The sequence below is a fragment of the Anabrus simplex genome, chromosome 1 (genome assembly GCF_040414725.1).
Source record: "Anabrus simplex isolate iqAnaSimp1 chromosome 1, ASM4041472v1, whole genome shotgun sequence".
Lineage (NCBI taxonomy): Eukaryota > Metazoa > Arthropoda > Insecta > Orthoptera > Tettigoniidae > Anabrus > Anabrus simplex.
This window is the reverse complement of record NC_090265.1, coordinates 955724060-955746878: the sequence shown is the minus strand read 5'-3', so window position 1 is coordinate 955746878 and position 22819 is coordinate 955724060. Positions and strand designations below refer to the sequence as shown.

The window sequence follows — 22819 nt, the reverse complement described above, 5'->3', positions numbered from 1 at the left end:
CCTTGTAAATTTCCTAAGGGCTGTGGCCTCCTGCAATACTGGGACAACGCTCAGTTTAACTTGTCAAGTGAGCAGGCCCGAGAAGCATTATTTTATAGATTGTTTCCTAGTTTGTTTCGTGAAGACGTATTAGTTCATATTGTGCTCTTGTGTAGTCTCACCTCCGAGTGGATGCAATCGTGTCTTTCGAGATCAACAACGTGAAAACGTCTTTTTACACTATTGACACTTGTAGGATTTTTCCCCAGGGAGGTTTGAGATTCCTTCTTTGTGAAATCGTAACCGTGCACATTTCGTTCTTCTATAGCTTCTCCTTAGAACGTTTGTAGAGGTATCTTTTAAGTTCTTGAGCTTCTCTCCACGTGGAAAATCTCTATTACAAATGACACTTGCGTGACGTCTTTTCACTATGTGTTCCGTGATGACGTATAAGATGAGCACTTCATGCGAATATCTTAATGTCTATTTGACACCGGTCTTTCTTACAACACTACAACATACGTGTAAAAATATGTTTAAATTTGTTATATTAAGATAGCGTGTTTGACAGACTGAAAATGTTTTAAGTTACATTTAACAAACTGGAAATATGGCTTCTTTCTTAACAGAAAAATCCTGTCAAGACGAACAGCCATTAAATAAAGTCACACCTCATGTCTTCTCCAAACCGTTTTCTTCTCATATAACGCTAGGCCTTCACCAGTGTGTTTTATCTGTCACGTACTATACAGCGAGTAGAAATAAATAAGGGAAACATATCTACAAACATTCCATTTCAAACATTAATGTAAGTGTGTTTAATCTGTGACGGGCTATACAGAAAGTAGAAATAAATAAAGAACAAATATTCCGTTTCAAACATTAATGTAAATATGTGTAATCTGTGACGGGCTATACAGAAAGTAGACGTAAATAAAGGAAGCATATCTACAAACATTACATTTCAAACGTTAATGTGATCATGTAAAGATCGTCGCCATAAGACCTGTCTGTGTCGGTGCGACGTAAAACCACTAGCAAAAAAAAAAAAAAAAAAAAAAAAAATCATGTAAAGTTTCTTTCTTAAGTTTGGGAATGGTATAAAAGATTTTAGTCTTAAGGGCAGATAGGAATACATTCATACTTTTCCTGAAAATAATAATTGAATAGATACAAGCAGAGATACGTAACCAGTGAGACTGCTAATGGTTAAGTATAAAATCTCTATCTATTCTTTTCAGGTACGGCACAAGTAGTGACTTCGAGCGGTATAAGAACGATTATGTGAAGTTGTATGTGGACACTATTCAACCAATCGTCCTTGAGCTGGACCCTACTAGAGAATACGTCACATCGAGCCCATCTAACGGCGTGGAGACCAAGAATGAGGGATATGTGTCCCAAAATCCATCCAACAGACTTTATGGCGACAGTGAGTAAAACATTATATGGTCTTATGAGATTTGCACTCTGTTATATACAGTAGGAATTCGTTGTTCACTTTCATAGCTTTGAACAGGCAATGAATAAGCTTTTATCTTTTAAAACTTGTGTTTTGTAAGATTGGCTAACTTACTTACTCTCGTTCCTACTATAAGAGGGGTTTTCGAAGGTCATTTTGGAAACCTTAAGCATGATTGCGGGCCGCACTTTAATAATAGGACACCCCACTGTCGGCAGCCCTGAAAATGGTTTTCCGTGGTTTCCCATTTTCACACCAGGCAAATGCTGGGGCTGTACCTTAATTATTATTATTATTGCTAGTTGCTTTACGTCGCACCGACACAGATAGGTCTTATGGCGACGATGGGACAGGAAAAGCCTAGGAGTGGGAAGGAAGCGGCCGTGGCCTTAATTAAGGTACAGCCCCAGCATTTGCCTGGTGTGAAAATGGGAAACTACGGCAAACCATTTTCAGGGCTGCCGACAGTGGGGTTCGAACCTACTATCTCCCGAATACTGGATACTGGCCGCACTTAAGCGACTGCAGCTATCGAGCTCGGTGTACCTTAATTAAGGCCACGGTCGCTTCCTTCCCACTCCTAGCCCTTCACTGTCCCATCGTCGCTATAAGACCTATCTGTGTCGATGCGACGTAAAGCAAAAAAAAAAAAAAAAGACAATTTTAGAATAATTTTGCAAATAGAATAGAGGTACTAGTATGAAATAATATTCATATTCAATTGAAACTAAGGTTTAATCATTTGAGTCACTTAAAACACTAGTTTACAGTTGCATAAAAGTGTGAAATTAAAAATAGACACAAACTGTTTTGAAGAAGAGCATTCAAACTACTTACGACGCTTTGGTGTACCGAATGAGACTATCGTGAGCTGGGGCATACAAACATTAAAAACCTCGATAGCAATCTTGAGGCATCACCTTAATTACATCAATCAAAGTAATTTATCTGCTGCTTCTTTGTTTTCTCTATATTGTCAATGCAATGCTGGTTTCTTTACTCTGTTCTCTGTAAAAAAATTATATTGTATGATATTCTTTGCCGGTTTGCCAACCTCACTCATTTGAGGAAGAATAAATACAAAAATAACAGTTTATTTGAATTCATATTTCACTAACGGCAAAAAGGGAAAAACAAAAGAAAAAGACAAATTGAAAATAATAATGTAGTCAAAACAAAACTTCAAAAAGGAGCATTTAATGGTAGAACTGTGGTCAATCATCTTCATCTGCCAATGAACGAATGTCGACCTCCAGCTTTGTTGGTGCCAACTCGTAAGTTTGGAGGAAATCGACTTCTGGAGTGATTTTAATACATTTCATTGAAAGAAAGAAATACTTTCCCATATGTACGTGCGGCCAAACGCTGAAGTTATTTCTAGTCTAAAGACTTGTCACATGTCTTTGTGCATAAATATGTTACCTAGATAATTGCTTGGCCTAAATTGGATTCCTCTAATGTTTTCTTGGTGTTGGATTTCATGTTTTCCCAGTGTAAGTATACATGATTGTCGGAGTCTGGGCAGCAACGGAACTCGTGCCTATGACGTCCAAACAGGCTTATGTATTAGAGTTCCGAGCGAGCATGTCTGCCTACTTGCTAGGGATTTCACTGCCTAACGAAGGCGGGTGTGCTCATTGTTGAGCTCTACTGCCATATGCACTAGAAATGTGACAGCAGTTTCTAAATATATAATAACGGTTCATCCGATAGGATTCAACTTTTGAATCAAATAGGCATTATTTATCAAATTTAATTCGATTAATTGTAGAAGTACCTACTACATTCAACTATGTCATTGTCGCAAATAACAATGAGTACACAATCCTTGTTTGACATTCCAAGTTTTATGAATGCTGAAAGAACTGCTCACAGAAACTAACTTTTTATTGAATTTGAACCAGCTACAAATGATACAGAATAGCTTTAAGAGACACCCCGTGAGGACGACCACACGAAGGTTGATCTACGAGGGCGAATCAAAAAGTAAGTTACACTTCCAAGTTATGGCCACTTATGAAACCACCTACACATAGGCAACACGGCTATGACAAGATACAATATAAGTTCACTTTTCCACATTGTCCCCAAAGACACTGTAAACATTACTCGGAACGGTTATCCAACGTTTCGATTTCGCATGTGTAGAAATCACGTCCAGCGTGATGTAACCACCTGGAGACAGCTGTTTTCACCTCCTCATCGTTTCGGAATCGTCATCCACCGAGATCCTTTTTCAGCTTACCGAACACATGATAATCGCATGGCGACAAATCTGGACTGTATGGAGGATGTTGCCATATCTCCCACTTGAATCGCTGGAGTATTTCGGACGTTTGGCGGGCCGTGTGGGAAGTTGCGTTATCGAGCAACAAAATCACACAGACACTCAATTTTCCCCGCCGCTTTTCTTTAATTGCCTTACGCAAACGGTTCAACGTTTGACAGTACGAAGCCGAGTTGATTGGACTGAACATCCAATTGACGCACCATTGATCTTAGCCCACTCTTCACACACAGCACGACGGGCTACCATACCAACCTTCCCATCGGACGTGTCAGCAGTTACTGTAGCTTGCTCCGCATTGGTCACGGTCACGACACGCAGCTTGCTCTCTCGGCGAGCTACTGTAATTTACTTTTTGATTCACCCTCGTATTTTTCCTCAAACTTTCCTTGGTAGCATAGATCCCGACGACCTTTACGTTTTATGTTGTTGCTGTCAACCAGTGATCGCACACGATCGAAACCATGTCACTGACTTGTATACAGCATTATTCACGTAAGGTTCTAAAATGTTGAAGATATCGGCATCCTGTTTTCACTGACATAGATGATAATGAGGGGCTCGTAATAAGGTGGATACCGGTTTTCCATAACATTATTAATCAACGATGTAGGGATATCAATATTATTTTTCTTAAATGGAAATACGCTAATTTCTACACCGATAATAGTACGTCTTGCTTATCTGCATTCAATGACGTGTTTTTAAATCGAAAAATTGCAACAGTTCTACTATTTAAAAAAAATATGAGAGGGAGAAATGTGAAAACTCTTATCGCCCCATGCTGCCAAGGTTTTTGAAAGAATACTGGAAGACAGAGTAAGAAAAACAGTGCAAGAACAAATGGAAGAGCGATATGGTTTGCGGTGAGGTACATCTACTAATTTAATTTTCAGTATGAGCTGAGGCATTAGTCATGCATGACCTAAGGCTCATGATAATGTGCCAAGACGAAGAGTGTGGAGGACAGTGAGAAAGAAAGGAGTCACGGAGGATAACTCAGATAACTGGAGTAGGTAAAGCATTATATGATCCTGTGATGGTTAAGAGGGGAATTCCTCAAGGCAGTATTATTGGACCTTTAGGGTTTCATATACATTGACTTAGCGAATGTCATGGGATAGTTACCTAATAGCGTGTGGGGCCTCCTCTGGCCCTGCGAACTGCAGTGAGACGCCGTGGAAGTGAGTCGACAAGTCGCTGGTAGTCCTCTGGACGCAGCTGACACCAAATCGTTTGTAGAGCGGCCGCCAATGCTGGTCTGTTCGTGGGTGAAGGATCCATGGCACGGAGCCTGCATTCCAGGACATCCCAGATATGCTCGATAGGGTTCATATCAGGGCTCCTGGGTGGCCATGGCAGTCGTTGGACCTCCGCTGCATGTTCCTGGAACCATTCCAGGGCGACGTGGAAGCGATGTGGTGGCGGGTTATCATCTTGAAACACCGCAGAACCGTCTGGGCGCTGGAAGGCCAAAAATGGGTGGATATGGTCTCCGAGCAGCTCAACATACCGCGTACCATTCAAAGTTTCTTCCAGAACAACTAGGTGGCCCATTCCATACTAGAAAAATGCACCCCAGACCATAACAGAGACACCAGTGCCCTGGACCACACCTTCGAGGCAGACGGGATCCATCGCTTCATGTGGTCTGCGCCATACACGGTGCCTCCCATCGGCATGGTGCAGTTGAAATCGTGATTCGTCCGACCATATCACGTTACGCTATTTTTCCAGTGTCCATCCCTGGTGACTGGCGACAAATGCGCGTAGTTGTGCCCGATGAAGTTGGGTTAACAGTGGCATCCATGTGCGGCACCGGCTCCCATACCCCATAGAACCCATGTGCCTACGGAATGTCCACTGGGAGACGTGTCTAGCACGGCCTGTGTTGAATTGAGCCGTGATTTGTTGCACGGTTGCCCGTCTGTCACTATTGACAATCCGTCTCAGATGTCGCCGGTCACGGTCATCGAGGGTGGCTGGACGGCCGGTCGTTCGTCTGTTGTGGACGATGACACCCGCATTCAATCATTCACGATACACCCTGGACACGGTTGATCGTGTGAAGCCGAATTCCCGCACCACTTCCGAAATCGCACTTCCCATCAGTCGGGCACCGACCACCATACCCCGTTCGAACGGTGTCAGCTCACGACGACGTTCCATGTTACACCTGTCACATGCACAGCCACTGCTCACAATGTCTCCTATACAACTGCCGCTGGCACAGAGGGCGTGTGGTGCGCAGACAACACACCTGCGCATCAGTGCTCCGCTATCCCATGACATTTGCTCAGTCAGTGTATATATAAATAATATAGGTAAAGAAATGGAATCAGAGACAAGGCTTTTTACGGATGATGTTATACTGTATAGAGTAACAGAGTGACTGAAAAAAGACCTCTACAATGTTGTGAGATGGACAGCAAGCAATGTTATGTTGCTAAATGGCGTGAAACGTCAGGCTGTGGGTTTCACAGAGAGCCCTTTCAGTTTTAATTACTGCACTGTCGGGGTGAAAGTTCTTCATGGTGTAAATATAAGGAAGGATTTTCATTGGAGTAATCGCATAAATGGGATTGTAAATAAAGGTTACAGATGTCTTCACGTGGTTATGAAGGTATTTAGTCGTTGCAGTAAAGATGTAAAGGGGAGGTCTTGTAAGTTTCTTGTCAAACCACAAGTAGAGTACGGTTCCAGTGTACGGGAACCTCACCAGGATTACTTGATTCCAGAATTGAAAAGGAAAATGCAAAGTAAAGCAGCTCGATTTGTTCCGAGTGATTTCCGACAAAAGAGTAGCGTTATGAAAATGATGCAAAGTTTGGGCTGGGAAGACTTGGGAGAAAGAAGACGAGCTGCTCGACTAAGCGTTGTTTTCCGAGCTGTCAGTGGAGAGATGGCGTGGAATGACATTAGTAGACCAATAAACTTAACTGGCTTTTTAAAAGTAGGAATGGTGTGAAAATAAAGTTGGAATTCTAGAGGAAAAATTGGGGCAAGTATTCGTTCATAGGAGGAGTTATGGATTGGAATAATTTACCAAGGTAGATGTTCGATTAATTTTCAAATCCTTTGAAATTATTTAGAGGCTTCCTGGCATGCTCGGTTCGCCCGGAAGGACGTGGTTTCGAATCCCCGTCAGGAAGTCGTAAAATTTAAGAAACGAGATTTCCACTTCGGTAGGGGCAAATGGCCCTGAGGTTTACTCAGCCTACACCAGAAATGAGTTCCAGGTTAATTCCTGGGGGAGAAGGCGGCCGGTCGTAGAGCTAACCACTTACACCATCAAGTGCCGAGGTTACGGATAGAGGAAGCCTTTACCTTCCACCCCTCCAAGGGCCTTCATGGCCAGTACGGAGATGACTTTGCTTTCTTTTTTGAAATTATTTAAGAAAAGTCTAGGCAAACAACTGATAGAGTATCTGCCACCTGGGCGGCTGCCCTAAATGCAAATAAGTGGTGATAGATAGATAGATAGATAGAATGATCGATTCATTAATTCATTCATTGAAATGATAACGATTATCCAGGCATTGTACAAGAACTGCAGGAGTGGGGTGAAGATAAGGCTTGGGATGACGGCCTAGTTTTCAGTGAATTTAAGTCTGCACTAAAGGAGTGTTCTGTCACCACTGTTGTTTATTGTTATGATGGGACGAAATTGATAAAGAGGTAAAAATGCAACAAAAACAAACAAACTGGAGCATGGAAACATCAGAGCATGATTATTTGCAGATGATATTGTGATACAAGGTGAGAATTTAAACAAGTATAGAGTGGCTAGGTACACGGAGTAAAGTTTTCGACTAGTGGGGGTATGAAAATAAGCATTTTTTTTTTTGTTGCAATTTGCTTTACGTCGCGCCGACACAGATAGGTCTTATGGCGACGATGGGACATGAAGTGGCTAGGAGTGGGAAGGAAGCGTCTGTGGCCTTAATTAAGATACAGACCCAGCATTTGCCCGGTGTGAAAATGGGAAACCACGGAAAACCATCTTCAGGGCTGCCGGCAGTGGGATTTGAACCGACTATCTCCCGAATACTGGATACTGGCCGCACTTAAGCGACTGCAGCTATCGAGCTCGGTATGAAAATAAGCAAGAACAAGAGTAAAATAATGGTGTTTGTTATATGTCCTCCGCTCTCTTCGATCATTCGAGACTCGACGCGCAGTCTTCAGTGCGCGTGTCTGTTACGTCGTGTGCAGTATATAAGGAGCTCCCTGTCTGTCACTCAGGAGGATTCTCCCCAGTGTCCTGCTCCAGAATACACTGAACGTCGAACACGGAGGCTACTCCTCTTAAAAATGTGTCTCGACCAGGTGGACGGAATTCTTATGAGGTTTCACCTCAGGTCACTACTCCACTTCCCCGTTCCTTCATCCATGTCGAGCCCCGATGTTGTATGCCACACATCCCCAAGCTCACTCAAGCTCCGACACACACGTTAGATTCTCTAATTGTGAACATAGCTTTCATTTAGTACAAGCTTATGAACTCAGACACTTCAAGTTAGAAGGAACTCTCTTAGCTAATCTATGCTAGTGCAAATGATAGTTTTCAACTATCACGAACTATATCTTTCCCAAGAACTATCTTTTCAAGATAGCAGTGAGTGTAAATACATTCAGAGTGTACATAGTGTATAGAAACAGAAACTCTCTCAAGATTAATCATCTACTTTGCTTCAAGACAATTTTATGTTTTATTCCTGTACATACTGTAGAAATCTGTGTGAAGCAAATAAGTTGTGTTCTTGTAAACATTATCTTGTTTACAACAGTGTTGACAAGAAAGAGGAGTGATAATATTACATAATGAGTCATTGGCAGTCGTAGAGAATTTCAAATATCTGGGAAGCGTACTGTCAGAGGAAGGAACAGTAATGTCAGTAAAAAGAATTAATTCTTGGAAGTATATTGGAAGTCATAGTAGTAGATAGTTAGACGCTGAACTGTTCTTGTGTTGTGATCCATAACATAATTTTGTCTGTGCTACAGTTCATTACTACAACTACGTTCTGGACGGATGGGACGCGAACCTGTTTCCTAAGCCGAGATTTGCATCCGAGTACGGGTACGAGTCATTCCCAATGTTTGAGTCACTGATGGACGTGACAGAGCCAATGGATCGCAGTGCTGACAGTGACCTCATGAGGAGCCGCCAGCACCATGCTGGTGGCAATGAAGAGATAGCTCTTCTTGCGGCCAAGCGCCTACCACTGCCAGCCGACTGGAAGGCACCTGAGAACTTCTACACTTTCATTTATTACAGCCAGGTGAGTTGTACAACGGGCCACAACTGGAAATTTCAGTCTTTCTTATCCGATACAACATGGATGTTGACCCTTGGTACGTCAAGGTCATCAATCCCTTATATTTATATTTGTGAAGTTTGTATTATAACTTGATTATCGTGTTCTTAGTGGTAGTGGAAGTAATTGAAATTTATTGGATATTCATCAAGCGTTCCAGAGCACCCCCCACCACTCCCGACGGCTAAGCGCTGTTCGGCTGGGTATATGGCCGGTTCTTGTTAGGTCTTGTTAACTCAGACGGGACACCAGAGTGTGCGAAGGTTGCTGCTTAAAAATTACACGTCACCGAAGGATAGAAAAAGAAGTCAGTGACCGCCGACAATCAGGCAGTCAACGACGGGTTCGTTCTTCTAGTATGGTATAAGAACGACATATTAGTAAAAAAAATTGAAATATACAGACAGAAAGAGAATTTTAGGAATAATAATAATAATAATAATAATAATAATAATAATAATAATAATAATAATAATAATAATAATAATAATAAAAACTAATAAAAATTCATAATTGCAGGTCATTTTAACATTATTTGTGTTTAATGCTTGACTCTTGTTCAACAGATCAACCAGGCCATGAGTATAAAGGCGGAGACGGAGTCGTACAGACGAGGTCGCAGCAAGCTGGAAAGTACGGGTGAAGGTTTGACGATGGGAGCACTGTACTGGCAGCTCAACGACGTGTGGCAGGCGCCCAGTTGGTCCTCCATTGGTAAGCTGCCATGACTCAAAATAATAATTTGTGATTTGTCGAGCTACTGATATTCAAGTAGCCAAGAGCTATAGTTGCATACCATTGGGTAAAATCGGTGGGATGCAGGGACTCTCACTACGAGCAATGGGAAACGAATTCAGTTGTATGAGATAAGTTTAACATGTCTTCTTCTTCATTATCATCACGTGACACCATCTTTCTCATAGGTACCTTTCATACTCTCACTAGGAATCTATCCCACTTGAGGTCGGGAACGCACAATGTTGCGGATATCGTGAAAAGCGCCACACACTGTCTATTTCACATGCGCCATATCAGTTGCTAACGGAAACGTTGTTCGCAGGAGAACGATAGACATTTTAAATTTGGCTGGTGTGAAATTCATCTGCCCTTGAATGAGAAGATGATCTTTAGGAATTGCATTAAATAAAGTGGCCATCGCCAGTGTTCTCAAAATGACAAAAACAAACTTTTAACTTGTACTTTGTGATACATTTACGTCGCACGGACACAGATAGGGCTTACGCGACGATGGGATAGGAAAAGCCTAGGCCTTCGCCTTAATTAAGGTGCAGCCCCGGCATTTGCCTGGTTTGAAAATGGGGAACCACGGAAAACCATCTTCAGGGCTGCCGACAGTGGAGTTCGAACCCACTATCTCCCGATACTGCATACTGGCCTCACTTAAGCGACTGCAGCTATGGAGCTCTGTGATACATTATTAAGGATGCACCTTTAACCACTGCTCTGAACTCACTCGAACAGTGGCTGGACCTGTGGTGTAGGCGTATAGTTCTCTCAAATCCCCCACCGCCTCCCCATACGAACCAGATTTATGACTGTATATACTCGCCTCTGTTGTGACCAACAACATGCTTGCCTTGTCAGTGATAGTCTACTCGGAGTCCTTCAAAAGCGTGCCGATCCTGAGGCCGACTCGCTTGTCATGTCTCCAGTGTTGCACAGCTGCACGCAGTTCTGTCCAGTCTCGCTGCTCGCTCTCAGTGGCAGTAATTAAAACTCAGAGTTGACAACGTTGTGTCTCTAGTTGGGGAAATACTGGAAACCCGCGGACAAGGAACGTAAACACAGCCAGCCAGCTAAGCTTCAAAATCTTGCCAGTCGTTAACGGGGAAATTGCAAGAACTGGAGCATGCATGCCTGTTACGTGGAGGCCCCGGGTTCGATTCCCGGACAAGCCACGGGGTTTCACCTGGATCTGAGGGTTGGTTCGAGGTCCAGTCAGCCTACGTGATTACAATTAAGGATCTATCTGACGGTGAGATAGCGGCCCCAGTGTAGAAAACCAAGAAGAACGACTGAGATAATTCGTTGTGCCGACCACACGACACCTTAAAATCTGCAGGGCTTCGGACTGGGCAGCGGTTGCTTGGCAGGTTATGGCCTATCGTGGCTGTTGCGCCATGGTTTTTTTCTTTCACTCGAACAGTGATGGTCGTAACTGGTGTTGGACCACTCTTATCTCGATAACATCAAATACATAATTCTCTTGATCATCGTTACAACTTATTACAAGGTCACATTGCATTTTCCTCAATATTATTACGAGCATTTCAGTGTTGATTAAAGGATAAAATTAGTACTAATCATAGTACTAATCTATTGAAAGTGGGTATAAGTTGCCGGAGAATATTTTCTTGTAGGACTTACAAATCTATTCGGTTTTGTTTTGTTGTGCAACGGTTCTGCAGCGGTGATCAAAACTTATTCATATCTGCCGTAGTTGTCGAGTGCGACTATCGGAATGCTACAGAATGAGCAAGGTGCTACTGTCAGTACCAGCAACCGTTGGAATTAATATTTTAATACACAGTTGCTCTTCTGAGTGATATTGTTTGATACTCTCTTAATGTGAATAATAATAATAATAATAATAATAATAATAATAATAATAATAATAATAATAATAATAATAATAATAATAATAATAATTGTTGTTGTTGTTGTTAAGGAAATATCGTGGCTCGCATAGGGGCAAGAAGTGTGAGGGTTAAATGGCTGGGCAAGGAATTAACTAGAGCAGAACTTGACAGAACAAATTTTGAAATTGTATTTCTTTCTTTTTTTTCTAGTTTAAAATTTGAGAAATAGAAAATCTGAATGAATAACACCAATATTAATGAGCTCGTCAGCTCTAACAATATAGGGGACTTTGAAGTCCGAACATCAGGTAAAGAAACTTGGAATAATTATCAATTTGCTGATTTACAAATAATAGAGCCTTATTGCTCTTGACAGGAACAATATTTTACAAGAGCATGTTTTGCTCCGATCATTTACACAAGTTAAGAGTCTGCGCTCCGAAGTACCATAGTCCAGCCTCGCAGAGGCATCAGTTTCTTATGGCGCACTTAAGCTCCACCTAACAACCTATCGGTTGTCCTCAATTAATGTATTTACACCCAGTTTTCCCGACGTGGGCTTATCTATTGCTCAACAGTTACAGAGTTCACTGTTCCCAAAGGCAACTAATACCAGAAAAGCTTTAAGTACAGAAATACATGTACAGGGGCGTATTTGCCTATACTAAGTGGCCTTAGTGTAAAAGGAAAAGGTTGCACATGACCGGCTATAAACAAAAGGCTAAGGGGCGAAACTCTTGACCTCCTTATAGATACAGTTAAAACCCTAAAAGGACTCATGGCCCAAAGATACGGAGGCTAATCTTATACTACACCGGGGTGACTAAATGAGAAACATTAATGCCAAATACGGTATCTGAAATTTAGAGGTTAGAAAACTTCAGTCATCCCATGCCAACTTGAATGGGAACTGACAGAAGGTAATAACTCTTTGTTCCCTTACATTACAAATTTTCCAGAAGGGAATAGAGCAGAGTCCTCAGACTTGCCGAAAATTCCACATTTAAATTACCAAATTTAGAAATTTACATTGAATAAAAGAGGCTGAAACCTTCCCCTCACACAATCCGCAGGAGCTATCACATAGACTATCTATATGAAAAGTCCGCCATTACCTTGAGTGGCTGGGCCTTCCTCACGCAGGCCGCGCCTCTGCCTCCCTTGGGACACGCCGCACTCAAATCACTGGAATAATTAAGACAATACGGCCCTAAAGCTCCCTGTTTTTATAGTAGTTTTATGGGAAGCTTCCAGAACTCTTTACTCATAGGCGGGATTCCTATACACACCCCCGGACTTAACTGGCTAAAGAAGGTATATCCAAAAGTCTGATAGGTTAATTACGATCGAGAAGGAACCAGCTGAAGTGTTGACAACATCGATACATAAAAATAATCCTAAGAACCAGGTTAATAAACAACGAAAATGCATATTCCTTCATAAAATAATTAGAGTTTATCACGCTAGAGGGAGCAATTAAACCGGTGGTAGATACATCTAACAGTTGAAGACCAAATTATCTTGTACCGGTAGTTCACAAGTTCAAGTTTGTTTACACAGATGGCCTTAGAGAAGGCGCTCAGTTTAACAAGCCGGGGTAAGTGTACCCCTGGTATAATAATAATAATAATAATAATAATAATAATAATAATAATAATAATAATAATAATAATAATAATAATAATAATAATAATAATTGTTCCGGGGATCCTGTGGAACTTAGAAGTGTAAGAAGGTGGATAGAGAAAAGATCATTTTTTAATTTTAAACTCAAAAATTTGAAATGTTATTTCTTTCCTTGAGTTTTTGTTTCTTTTCAGGTGTTAAACTTTGTTAAACAATAACTAATAACAATTGTATGGATAAAGATTTGCTCTTGAGCTCGAGAAACAATCTTAGAAAAGCAGACAACGATTTAACAAAATCAGTTTGAAGCTCGCAAGTTACAAATTTTTACTAGAGCACCACTGGTCCATTAAATTAATCCACTATGAGACTGAGCTCCAAAATTTACTGAAGAGCGTCTTTGCTCCACACACTTAATCAGAGGAATACTCTCCAAAATTTACAAGATTAAAGCCCCTCCAAGGCACAATCTAACTGATACAAATAGGAAACAGTAGACACTGTCTTATCCGCTCAATAGTCTTAGTTACTTTTAAATAGGAAATTGAATAAGAGTAGTTAACGTTAACAGGGGCAATAAGTACCCATTCTACATGGCCTTAGTGGAAAAGAAAATGTTAAAATTATTGGCCGAAAATCAAAATGTTAGAAGGCGAACACTTGCACTCTCTTGAAATTCACTTGAAAATATTTAAAACCCTATGTGCTTATGGCTCGAAGTTACAGAGGATAAGTCTATCCTACGGAGGTGACTAGATGGAGAAAACAGTTTACATTACAAAAGGAGAAATTTAAAGTTTACGAAGTCATAGTCACCTCAATACCAAGTTGAAGGGGAATACAAGAGGTTTCACACTCTTTATTCCCTAAGACTAAGGTATTTAGACCTGGTTGAAAAAGTTACATTGAAAGATTACATTAAGATAGGATTTTGAAACCTTCCCCTCAAACTAGCTTTCTGAGACTATTACATGATTGAAAGATGTCTGCCATTACCTTGAGCTGGTAGGCCTTCCGGAGATGGACGAGGCAAGCTCCACGCCTCCTCTATGAACACACTCTAAACCTCTTGACTGGGGCGATCGAAAGACATCATGGCCCAAAAGGTCCCAGCTTTTATAGCGGAGAGGAAGGTTCAAGAATTCTCTGGGCCGAAGCCCTGTCCACACCCACAATTTTGATTGGTTGATTAAATAAATGTACAAAATTCCTTATCGGCTAAAATTTTAAGCAGGCGGGAAGAGATAGAAGTGCTAGTAACCTAAGAACAAAAAAAAAAGAAGAATTTACAACATTTCAATTCTGAAAACCTCGAAATTACAAATTTCTTTGAAAATTAATTGTTTTTCCCACCAGAAGTTGCACATACGTAGATAGTAGAGATATCTGACGATAAACGTTCAAACTTCTTCCACTACACAGTTTGAAGTACATGATGCTGATGGCATTCTTAAAGGCGCTCGTTTTAAATGTACCGAGAGGGTGTACCTCCGGTACAATAATAATAATAATAATAATAATAATAATAATAATAATAATAATAATAATAATAATAATAATATGCATTATCTTCATCATAGACTGGAATGTCTTTCAGTGTTCAGTCTGCAAGCCTCTGTGAATTAATTAAACGCCTCCACAATCCTGTGTTTGAAACTAGCTCTGTGGCTTTCAGTTGTTCTACACCACGTGACTTTCAATCTTTAATAATAATAATAATAATAATAATAATAATAATAATAATAATAATAATAATAATAATAATAATAATAATAATAATAATAATAATAATAATAATGAACATTGTTTAACTTGATATGATATACTGTACAGGGAGTTCTGAAACGAGGTCTATAATATTTAGAAGTAGTATGCCTCAAAACAAGAAATAAAAATCATATAATTAAATAACTCAAATGTTGATCTACATATTCAGTTAATCCGCAAGAGGCGCAGCGTTTCGATCAACGCAATTTGAACCCAGAATATTTCCCGTATAGTAATTTAAACTAGAATAATCCAAAGAAATCTAAATTAAATTAATGATGTCATGTCTCTGTTAAGACTATATTTTGTTTACCCATTTGTTTCTTACCAAAGAGCTCACAGTAGAAGATATGTTATTGTTCCTTCGTTAAACACGACGAGTTATTACACGTACTGCAGATATTGGAGTCAAGGTGGTTGGCTGTATCTCATTGAGCAGGTTCTCTCTCCCTCACTATAGATTTATGTTGGTTGATATAACGGGGTTACTTTTGTTTCAGATGTGACGGGCAAGTGGAAGATGCTCCATTATTATGCTCGTGAGTTCTTCGCTCCTGTGATTGTGTCCCCGTACCTCAGTGTAGACAAGGCGGTACATGTCGTTGTTGTCAACGATCTGCTTCACGAGGTGATATCTATGTCCGTCCAGGTGAGCGTGGGCAGGTGGGACCAGTTGGGACTTCCACAACCACGTACTCTTGTAAACTTCGAAATGGTGAGTGTATTGACCGAGCTACTGAATTCCTTTAGTAAACTGTAATAAAACACTTACCTAAGACGGAATAGTTAAATTATCTCACCGAAGGGTTTTCAATTCACGTTATCTGTTCTCTGGACGTGTGCATAACTGGTTCTACTCAAGACAGTCCCCAGACGACACTGATACTGAATAGCTGTTTGGGTTATGTAGACGAAAGGTATCTACGAAATGTCATTGTAATATTTGTCCCAAATGGAACATAACAGTTACTTTTACACAAATGAAGTAAACAATCTGCGGTAAATTAAGAAATACCGTCGGAACTAGTGAAATATCTAGAGCAATATGTATACGTACGTACGGGCTGTAGACAGGACTCCCTTATGTTGTATTCCGCTGCTCGTGCTGTCTTTTGTTTCATTCTTGAGGTCCAGGGCTAGAACCGACGAATGGGAGTGCTATGTCTGTGAATTCTCATTATCTTTGTCCATGTGACTAACACGGGCAGTTCAAACAGCAAAACTGCATGATCCCTGGACCAATAAATATGTCAACGAATGAGTTAGTACACAAAACGAATGAGCAACATGAAAAATAGGAAACCTAATTAATTCAAACAACTTCACTGAGCAAAGACATCCCACACAAAAGCGTTAGACAAACAGAACACATACGGAAGCGCTGCGACGTAGCAAAAAAAAAAAAAAAAAAAAAAAAAAAAAAAAAAATTGTAAGGTAGTAAAGTATGGATCCATATTATTCTCTGCAACTAAAATATTTCGCACTATTTCTTAATTTAACGCAGATTTTACACTTAATTTGAGTAAAATCAAATGCTATCTTCCATTTGGGACAAATATTACAATGACATTTCGTAGATACCTTTCGTTTACATAACCGCTGTTTGTGTTGGGTGATCTGTAGGACAGTGATTAATGGCGCGTGGTCTCCGGGGAGGCATGGTGCAGGTCTTTCGATTTGACTCCCGTAGGTGACCTGCGCGTCGTGATGAGGAAGACGGCACATACACCCATTCCCCGTGCCGGGGTAGTTAACCAATTATGGATAAAATTCCCGACCCTGGCAGACAGGACAGTGATTGAAATATTGTTATTATACGCGACGATACACTCTTATTCTAGATGTCACATTTGAGGAAATTATTATTTTAATAGCATGCAGGCGTGACAGCTGAGTTACATCGTCGTCAGCTTTTCACCACGGTGATCATGATTCTAATTCCAGATACCATTAAATATTTTTTGGAAGTCCTTGAGATTTAATAACGTAATGTAAAGCCATTCATTCCGTAATCATTTTAATCTTACATTATCTTCCTTCTCTCCCTCAAGAGCTCGCATCTCATGAGCGTGAAGTGGCGAGCATGCAATCTAGCTGAGTCTGGCGGTTCGTGACTCTTCTCGTTTTCTTCTTCCTACCTGACTTTCGTTGGGCAACTCTAGTTCCCTTCTGACCCCGGCGGTAAAAGGTTAATGAGGCCCAAGGAATCCTTCATTTACACGCCCATCTTTGCAGAAATTCTAATTTTTTCAAGGATTGGACCTCTTCCTTTTTCACTTCTGATTGAGAGAGGATATTTACCTAGTTTCACTCTGTCTTAAAGCAATAATCTCCACCATCACCTTACCTTCATCTCCCTCAGGCAGATGTTTTTGCTTCATATTTAAGGAAAATATGTATACATTTATTCAGAGAATAAACACTGCTCCCATAAGGAGGTTGCCCATGAGGACAAAGTACACTAAGTACACTCATGTTCATAAAAAAACAGAACACCTTGACAGACTAGAGATAGGAAGTTCATATTCACAGAACATGTTCATGAGTATGTTCACAGAAACGATTAGCATTTCAATCACCTAGGTTCAGCATGTGTCCTGTTGCCTAGTAGGCACTGGGTCCTCCACAGGCATTGATGACTTGTTCCATACGTGATGGCATCGACGCGTATAGGGTGCGAATTGTGTCTTGGGGTATAGCCATCTATGCTGCATTCATCTGGTTCCGCAATTAATCTTTGGTGGTTAACATTGGGTCCCAACGCCGCACCCGTCGTTTGACCATATCCCACTCATTTTCGATTGATGACAAGTCCGGTGATCGGGCGGGCCAGGGCAACAGTCTGACATCCTGTGACAACAAGAAGGCACGTGTTCGTGCATCAACATGTGGTCGCGAATTGTCCTGCTGAAATATGGCGTACCGAGCTCGATAGCTGCAGTCGCTTAAGTGCGGCCAGTATCTAGTATTCGGGAGATAGTAGGTTCGAACCCCACAGTCGGCAGCCCTAAAAATGGTTTACCGTGGTTTCCCATTTTCATACCAGCACACTTGTGCTGTACCTTAATTAAGGCCACGGCCGTTTCCTTCCCAGTCCTAGCCCTTTCCTGTCCCATCGTCGCCATAAGACCTATCTGTGTCGGTGCGACGTAAAGCAATTAGCAAATATATATATATATATATATATGTCGTCTGGAGCGTCGTGCAGAAAGGGTATGGCTACGGGTCGCAGGATGTCATTCACGTAACTCAAACTGGTCACAGTGCCCTGGACACGCACCAACTGTGATTTGTGGCTGTACCCAATAGCACCCCACACCATAAGGCCTTGAGTTGGCTCTGTATGTCTTGTGCGAATGTATTCAGTGTGATGCCTCTCCCTCTGCCTGCGGCGAGCCAAAATGCGGCCATCATTTTCAAACAAACAGAACCTGGATTCGTCCCCAGTGATGTCGTTCTATACACCATTGCTGTCTAGCATGTTTATGCACATTATTAACCGACAGCAAACAAAAGAACCCTCGGCTACTTCGGTTCGCGCAGCTTGTTCCTGTTCATCCCGATGTTACCCGACGAATCAAGGACAAGCACACGCGCAACTGGCTGTCAGACATGCCGGCTGTCAAGCTGCCGTTAACACATACTGCAAGTAGCTGCAGTCAGGCTCTTCGATTGAGGTTATTCTTTCATTAAAGCCGGAAACGCAATGCAATTAAAAGAACGAAAGTAAATGTAAAGTGGCCAAAAGTATTAAGCATTGAGTTAAATGGAACTACTTACAATACCCAAGCTGTAAACCACATTTTTAAAAATAAAAAATAAAAGTATACTGTTCCAATAAGCGTACACACAGAGGACATAATATGAACAACACAAAATAACCGTCGAAGATACTCTCTGCTACAGTCAAGTATCTTTTCCGATTTTAACACACGCTTCAATTTGTCCAGTGTAGGTACAGTTTTTTCATCACGTAAAATTCGCTTATTTTCCGACGTATCACATCTTTTGTGAAGTCGTCTGTTTCGATCCTTTTCTTGTGGACTGTTTTCTTGCCATCAGGTGTAGAAAAATGCAAACGACCCTTGGCCATAGACTTCTTCCCTTCCGCTAAAATATGTTTCAACAGTGACTTTGAAACCCCTGTTGCTTCACTTGTTGAAGCCACTACATTATAATTCAGTTTATGATCTGTTTACTGTTCTCGTAAGTGAGCAGCTACGTTATATACTATTTCTCTGGCTTCTCCCCTTACAGGCTGTCTAGATTTGCTACCAGACTTAGAAGTAGCAGCCATAACTACTGTACATTTAAATGACACTCTCACTAGAATAACATGGTACACAACACTATATAGCTGAAAGACTGGGCTGCCGTCAATTATTTCGCTGTTGGGCGGCTTTAGATGTGTGTGTGTGTGTTGGCATACCAGTTGCGCAACTGCCGATACTTCTAATTCTGTTTTTTACACAGTCAAGAATTTAGTTTATTCACCTGGTTAATGTGTTCCGTAATGAGTAATGACCCTTGAAGGTCGCTAGGTAACACTGTTCAACACTATATACATAAAAACATTTATCAATACAGTACACGCTACACGCGAAGGAATTATAGGGCTATAATTAATACAACTAAAGAAAGAAATGCGAATAAAACTGACAAAAAAAAAAAAAAAAAAAAAAAAAAAACAAGAGCGCTAAAACGGATACAGAAGTGACAGCGAAACTCTTGTGTAACCGCGCTTCACGGTGTGCACAGTACGGTGGCCAGACAGCATGTGACCCCCTCCACTACTCCCTATGATGTCAGACGTTCACTCGGAGAGAATACGCGGAGAAGTGTGCTTTGCGCAGGTTCTTTTGTTAGTTGCAGGGTAAAATAGTCAAAGGTAGGCGGAGAAGTGGACGACGCGCCGGTAACCCAGACCGTAATAAACAGCGACGGACTGTTACTCCTGATAGTGTACGGTGTGTTACATTGTTCTACTGTTGCGCCAGAGCCGAGGAGGACGCAGATCTGTCCTGCAATACCATTCGGGTGAGGTGTCGATCTTCTCGGGGGGTGGTCTGTGTGGTGCTACCAGACCCATCTCTTCGTGTCTACGGCCTTCTGTGAACCATTCTGTACTCACCCGTGGCACTGCCGACACTTTGTCCCACACGTGCAGCAATTTCCCGGATGGATGCATCACGTTCTGTCATGCCAATAATGCACCCTCTTTCAAACGCACTTATTTGACTGTACGGTTCGCGTATACGACTGCGAAGCCTCCTGCACGTCTGCTCAAGTCACACTAATACATTACCTTCGGTTTATAGCGACAACGAGAGCCGCAGGCACATTTTACCAGTCGGTAGTGATGCGCCGAAATATCGATGTGGACCTTGAACCTGAGGGCGACATGGTTCAAATGCTAATCATTTCTTCAGAACATGCTTTTTTTTTTTGCTAGTTGCTTTACGTCGCACCGTCACATATACGTCTTATGGTGACGATGGGACAGGAAAGGACTAGGAGTGGGAAGGAAGCGGCCGTTGCCTTAATTAAGGTACAGCCCCAGCATTTGCCTGGTGTGAAAATTAGAAACCACGGAAAACCATCTTCAGGGCTGCCGACAGTGGGGTTCGAACCTACTATCTCCCGAATACTGGATACTGGCCGCACTTAAGCGACTGCAGCTATCGAGCTCGGTCAGAACATACTAATGCACATGTTCTGTGAATATGAACTTCCTATCTTTAGTCTTTCAAGGTGTTCTGGTTTTTATGAACATGGGTGTACATTCATGACTATATGAATGATCTCTCAGTATTGAACCTTTTAAGGCTCTGAGGACCACGTTCTTCGTCAACGACTCTGGTAGTTTTAATTTTGAGCGGAATTCTTCGAAGAACATGAATTATTTCTCTTGCACCCGTCACGAGGCCTCTCACTTCGATGTCGCACATCGAGCTACGGCAGCTTTCGGTAAACTTACTCAAAACTTATTTTTATTTCTAGAACATATTTTTCTCTTCATTGTGGTAAGAATAAATATTTTATTATCGTCACCACTTCAGAAGGTATGTTTGTAAAATATCTATGTATGTTATTTGCCACGTTCCATTGTGCTATAATTATGAGTAGAGCTAGAAATTTTAGGTACAAAATTTTAAATTTAAATATTCATACAAGCACACAAATCAATTTTACATCATATAAAATGATACAACATTCATTCATGTTGAAAATGAAAACCTACAACCCAGTGGCGGTGGGCTCTTAGGAGCACAGGAGCACGTGAACACCCAGTTTTAATACAACTTTACGCATTCATGGATAATTTAAAACTTTCCTTTCTTTCGACCTGATTTCAACAATCGATCGAAAGCATTCGACTTATATCGAAGCTCCGTTACACCGACAGTTGTTCGTTTTGACTGACAGTGCAGCGAGCACACTGGGTAATGCGCTATTGTGCTGAAGACTATACGCATGCGCAAAGCAGATGACGTCATGGTTTAAGCACTGATATTCCCATTAGCGAGGAGCACGGTAAGGTACGTGCTTTGCCGTCTTGAGCAATCCTCAAACCAGTGGCAGTATTACAGTTGACCACAAGGGTCCGCCTCCTCCCCTATTACTGTTAGCCACAGCCCCGCAGTAGATACTATTGCATTACATTACCGGCAGATTTCGCTAGTAATTCTGAATAGGCATTTTCTAGCTCGTGAACAGGTGTTCGCAATTGCGGGAAGAAGTTTGCTTTACCTTGTGACTGGAAAATCTTTTCAATTGAAATTTATTTGAGTGTTGTGTTTTGCCTCTCTGTTTGTATGGTTTGTAACCATGGTATTCTTTGTGTAAGAGGAAATGAATTCAGTTCAGTTAATTTTAACCAGCGAAATATTAACCGTCCGCCTCTGTGGTGTAGGCCCTAGTGGTTAGTGTGATTAGCTGTTACCGCCGGAGGCCCGGTTCGATTCCCGGCTCTGCCACGAAATTTGAAGAGTGGTACGAGGGCTGGAACTGGGTCCACTCAGCTTCTGGAGGTCAACTGAGTAGAGGTGGGTTCGATTCCCACCTCAGCCATCCTCAAAGTGGTTTTCCACTTCTTCTCCAGGCAAATGCCGGGATGGTACCTAACTTAAGGCCATGGCCGCTTCCTTCCGTCTTCCTTGTCTATCCCTTCCAATTTTCCCATCGCCGACCAAGGCCCCTGTTCAGCATAGTAGGTGAGGCCGCCTGGGCGAGGTACTGGTCATCCTCCCCAGTTGTATTCCCCGACCTAATGTCTCACGCTCCAGAACACTGCCCTTGAAGGCGGTAGAGGTGGGATCGCTCGCTGAATCCGAGGGAAAAACCAACCCTGGAGGGTAAGCAGATTAAGAAAGAAATATTAACCTAACAGGGTAAGTTAGAAATTATAAGGCTTGGACCGGTCAGACCAGATTTGATTATTGAGAACCTTACAAAAACTGACAAACGCGACTATAGGCGTAAGTTTAAGACAGAAATGTACGAAACATGCAAGTGGTGGCTCTGTAGATGGTGGTCTAGGAGTGCGCCTTTTTTGTTTGCCCTGTTTATTGTTCAACAAAGAAAGAAGTGTATGGAATTTAGCTGGGTGCACAGACCTTGCTCATTTGAGTGCAAAAATAAATTAACATGAAAAGTTTCATGCACACAAAAACGCGAGTATTGAATTCCCTATGCTAGTGTTGTCTGTAATTTTCAAGACGAGAAAAAATTAACATGTGATAGAGCAGAACCCTGATTAACCGAGATAATGTGGAG

The 22819-nt window shown here is 41.5% G+C and overlaps 1 protein-coding gene across 1 annotated transcript in view; it reads left to right on the top strand.

The window, feature by feature from the left end:
- beta-Man (beta-mannosidase) overlaps positions 1 to 22819 on the top strand; it is a 101616-nt gene that overhangs the window by 61484 nt on the left and 17313 nt on the right. The window contains exons 8-11 of the mRNA XM_068228033.1: positions 1221 to 1411; positions 8736 to 9013; positions 9616 to 9763; positions 15543 to 15757. Coding sequence (XP_068084134.1) covers positions 1221 to 1411; positions 8736 to 9013; positions 9616 to 9763; positions 15543 to 15757 — 832 coding nt within the window. The remainder of the gene's footprint in view (positions 1 to 1220; positions 1412 to 8735; positions 9014 to 9615; positions 9764 to 15542; positions 15758 to 22819) is intronic.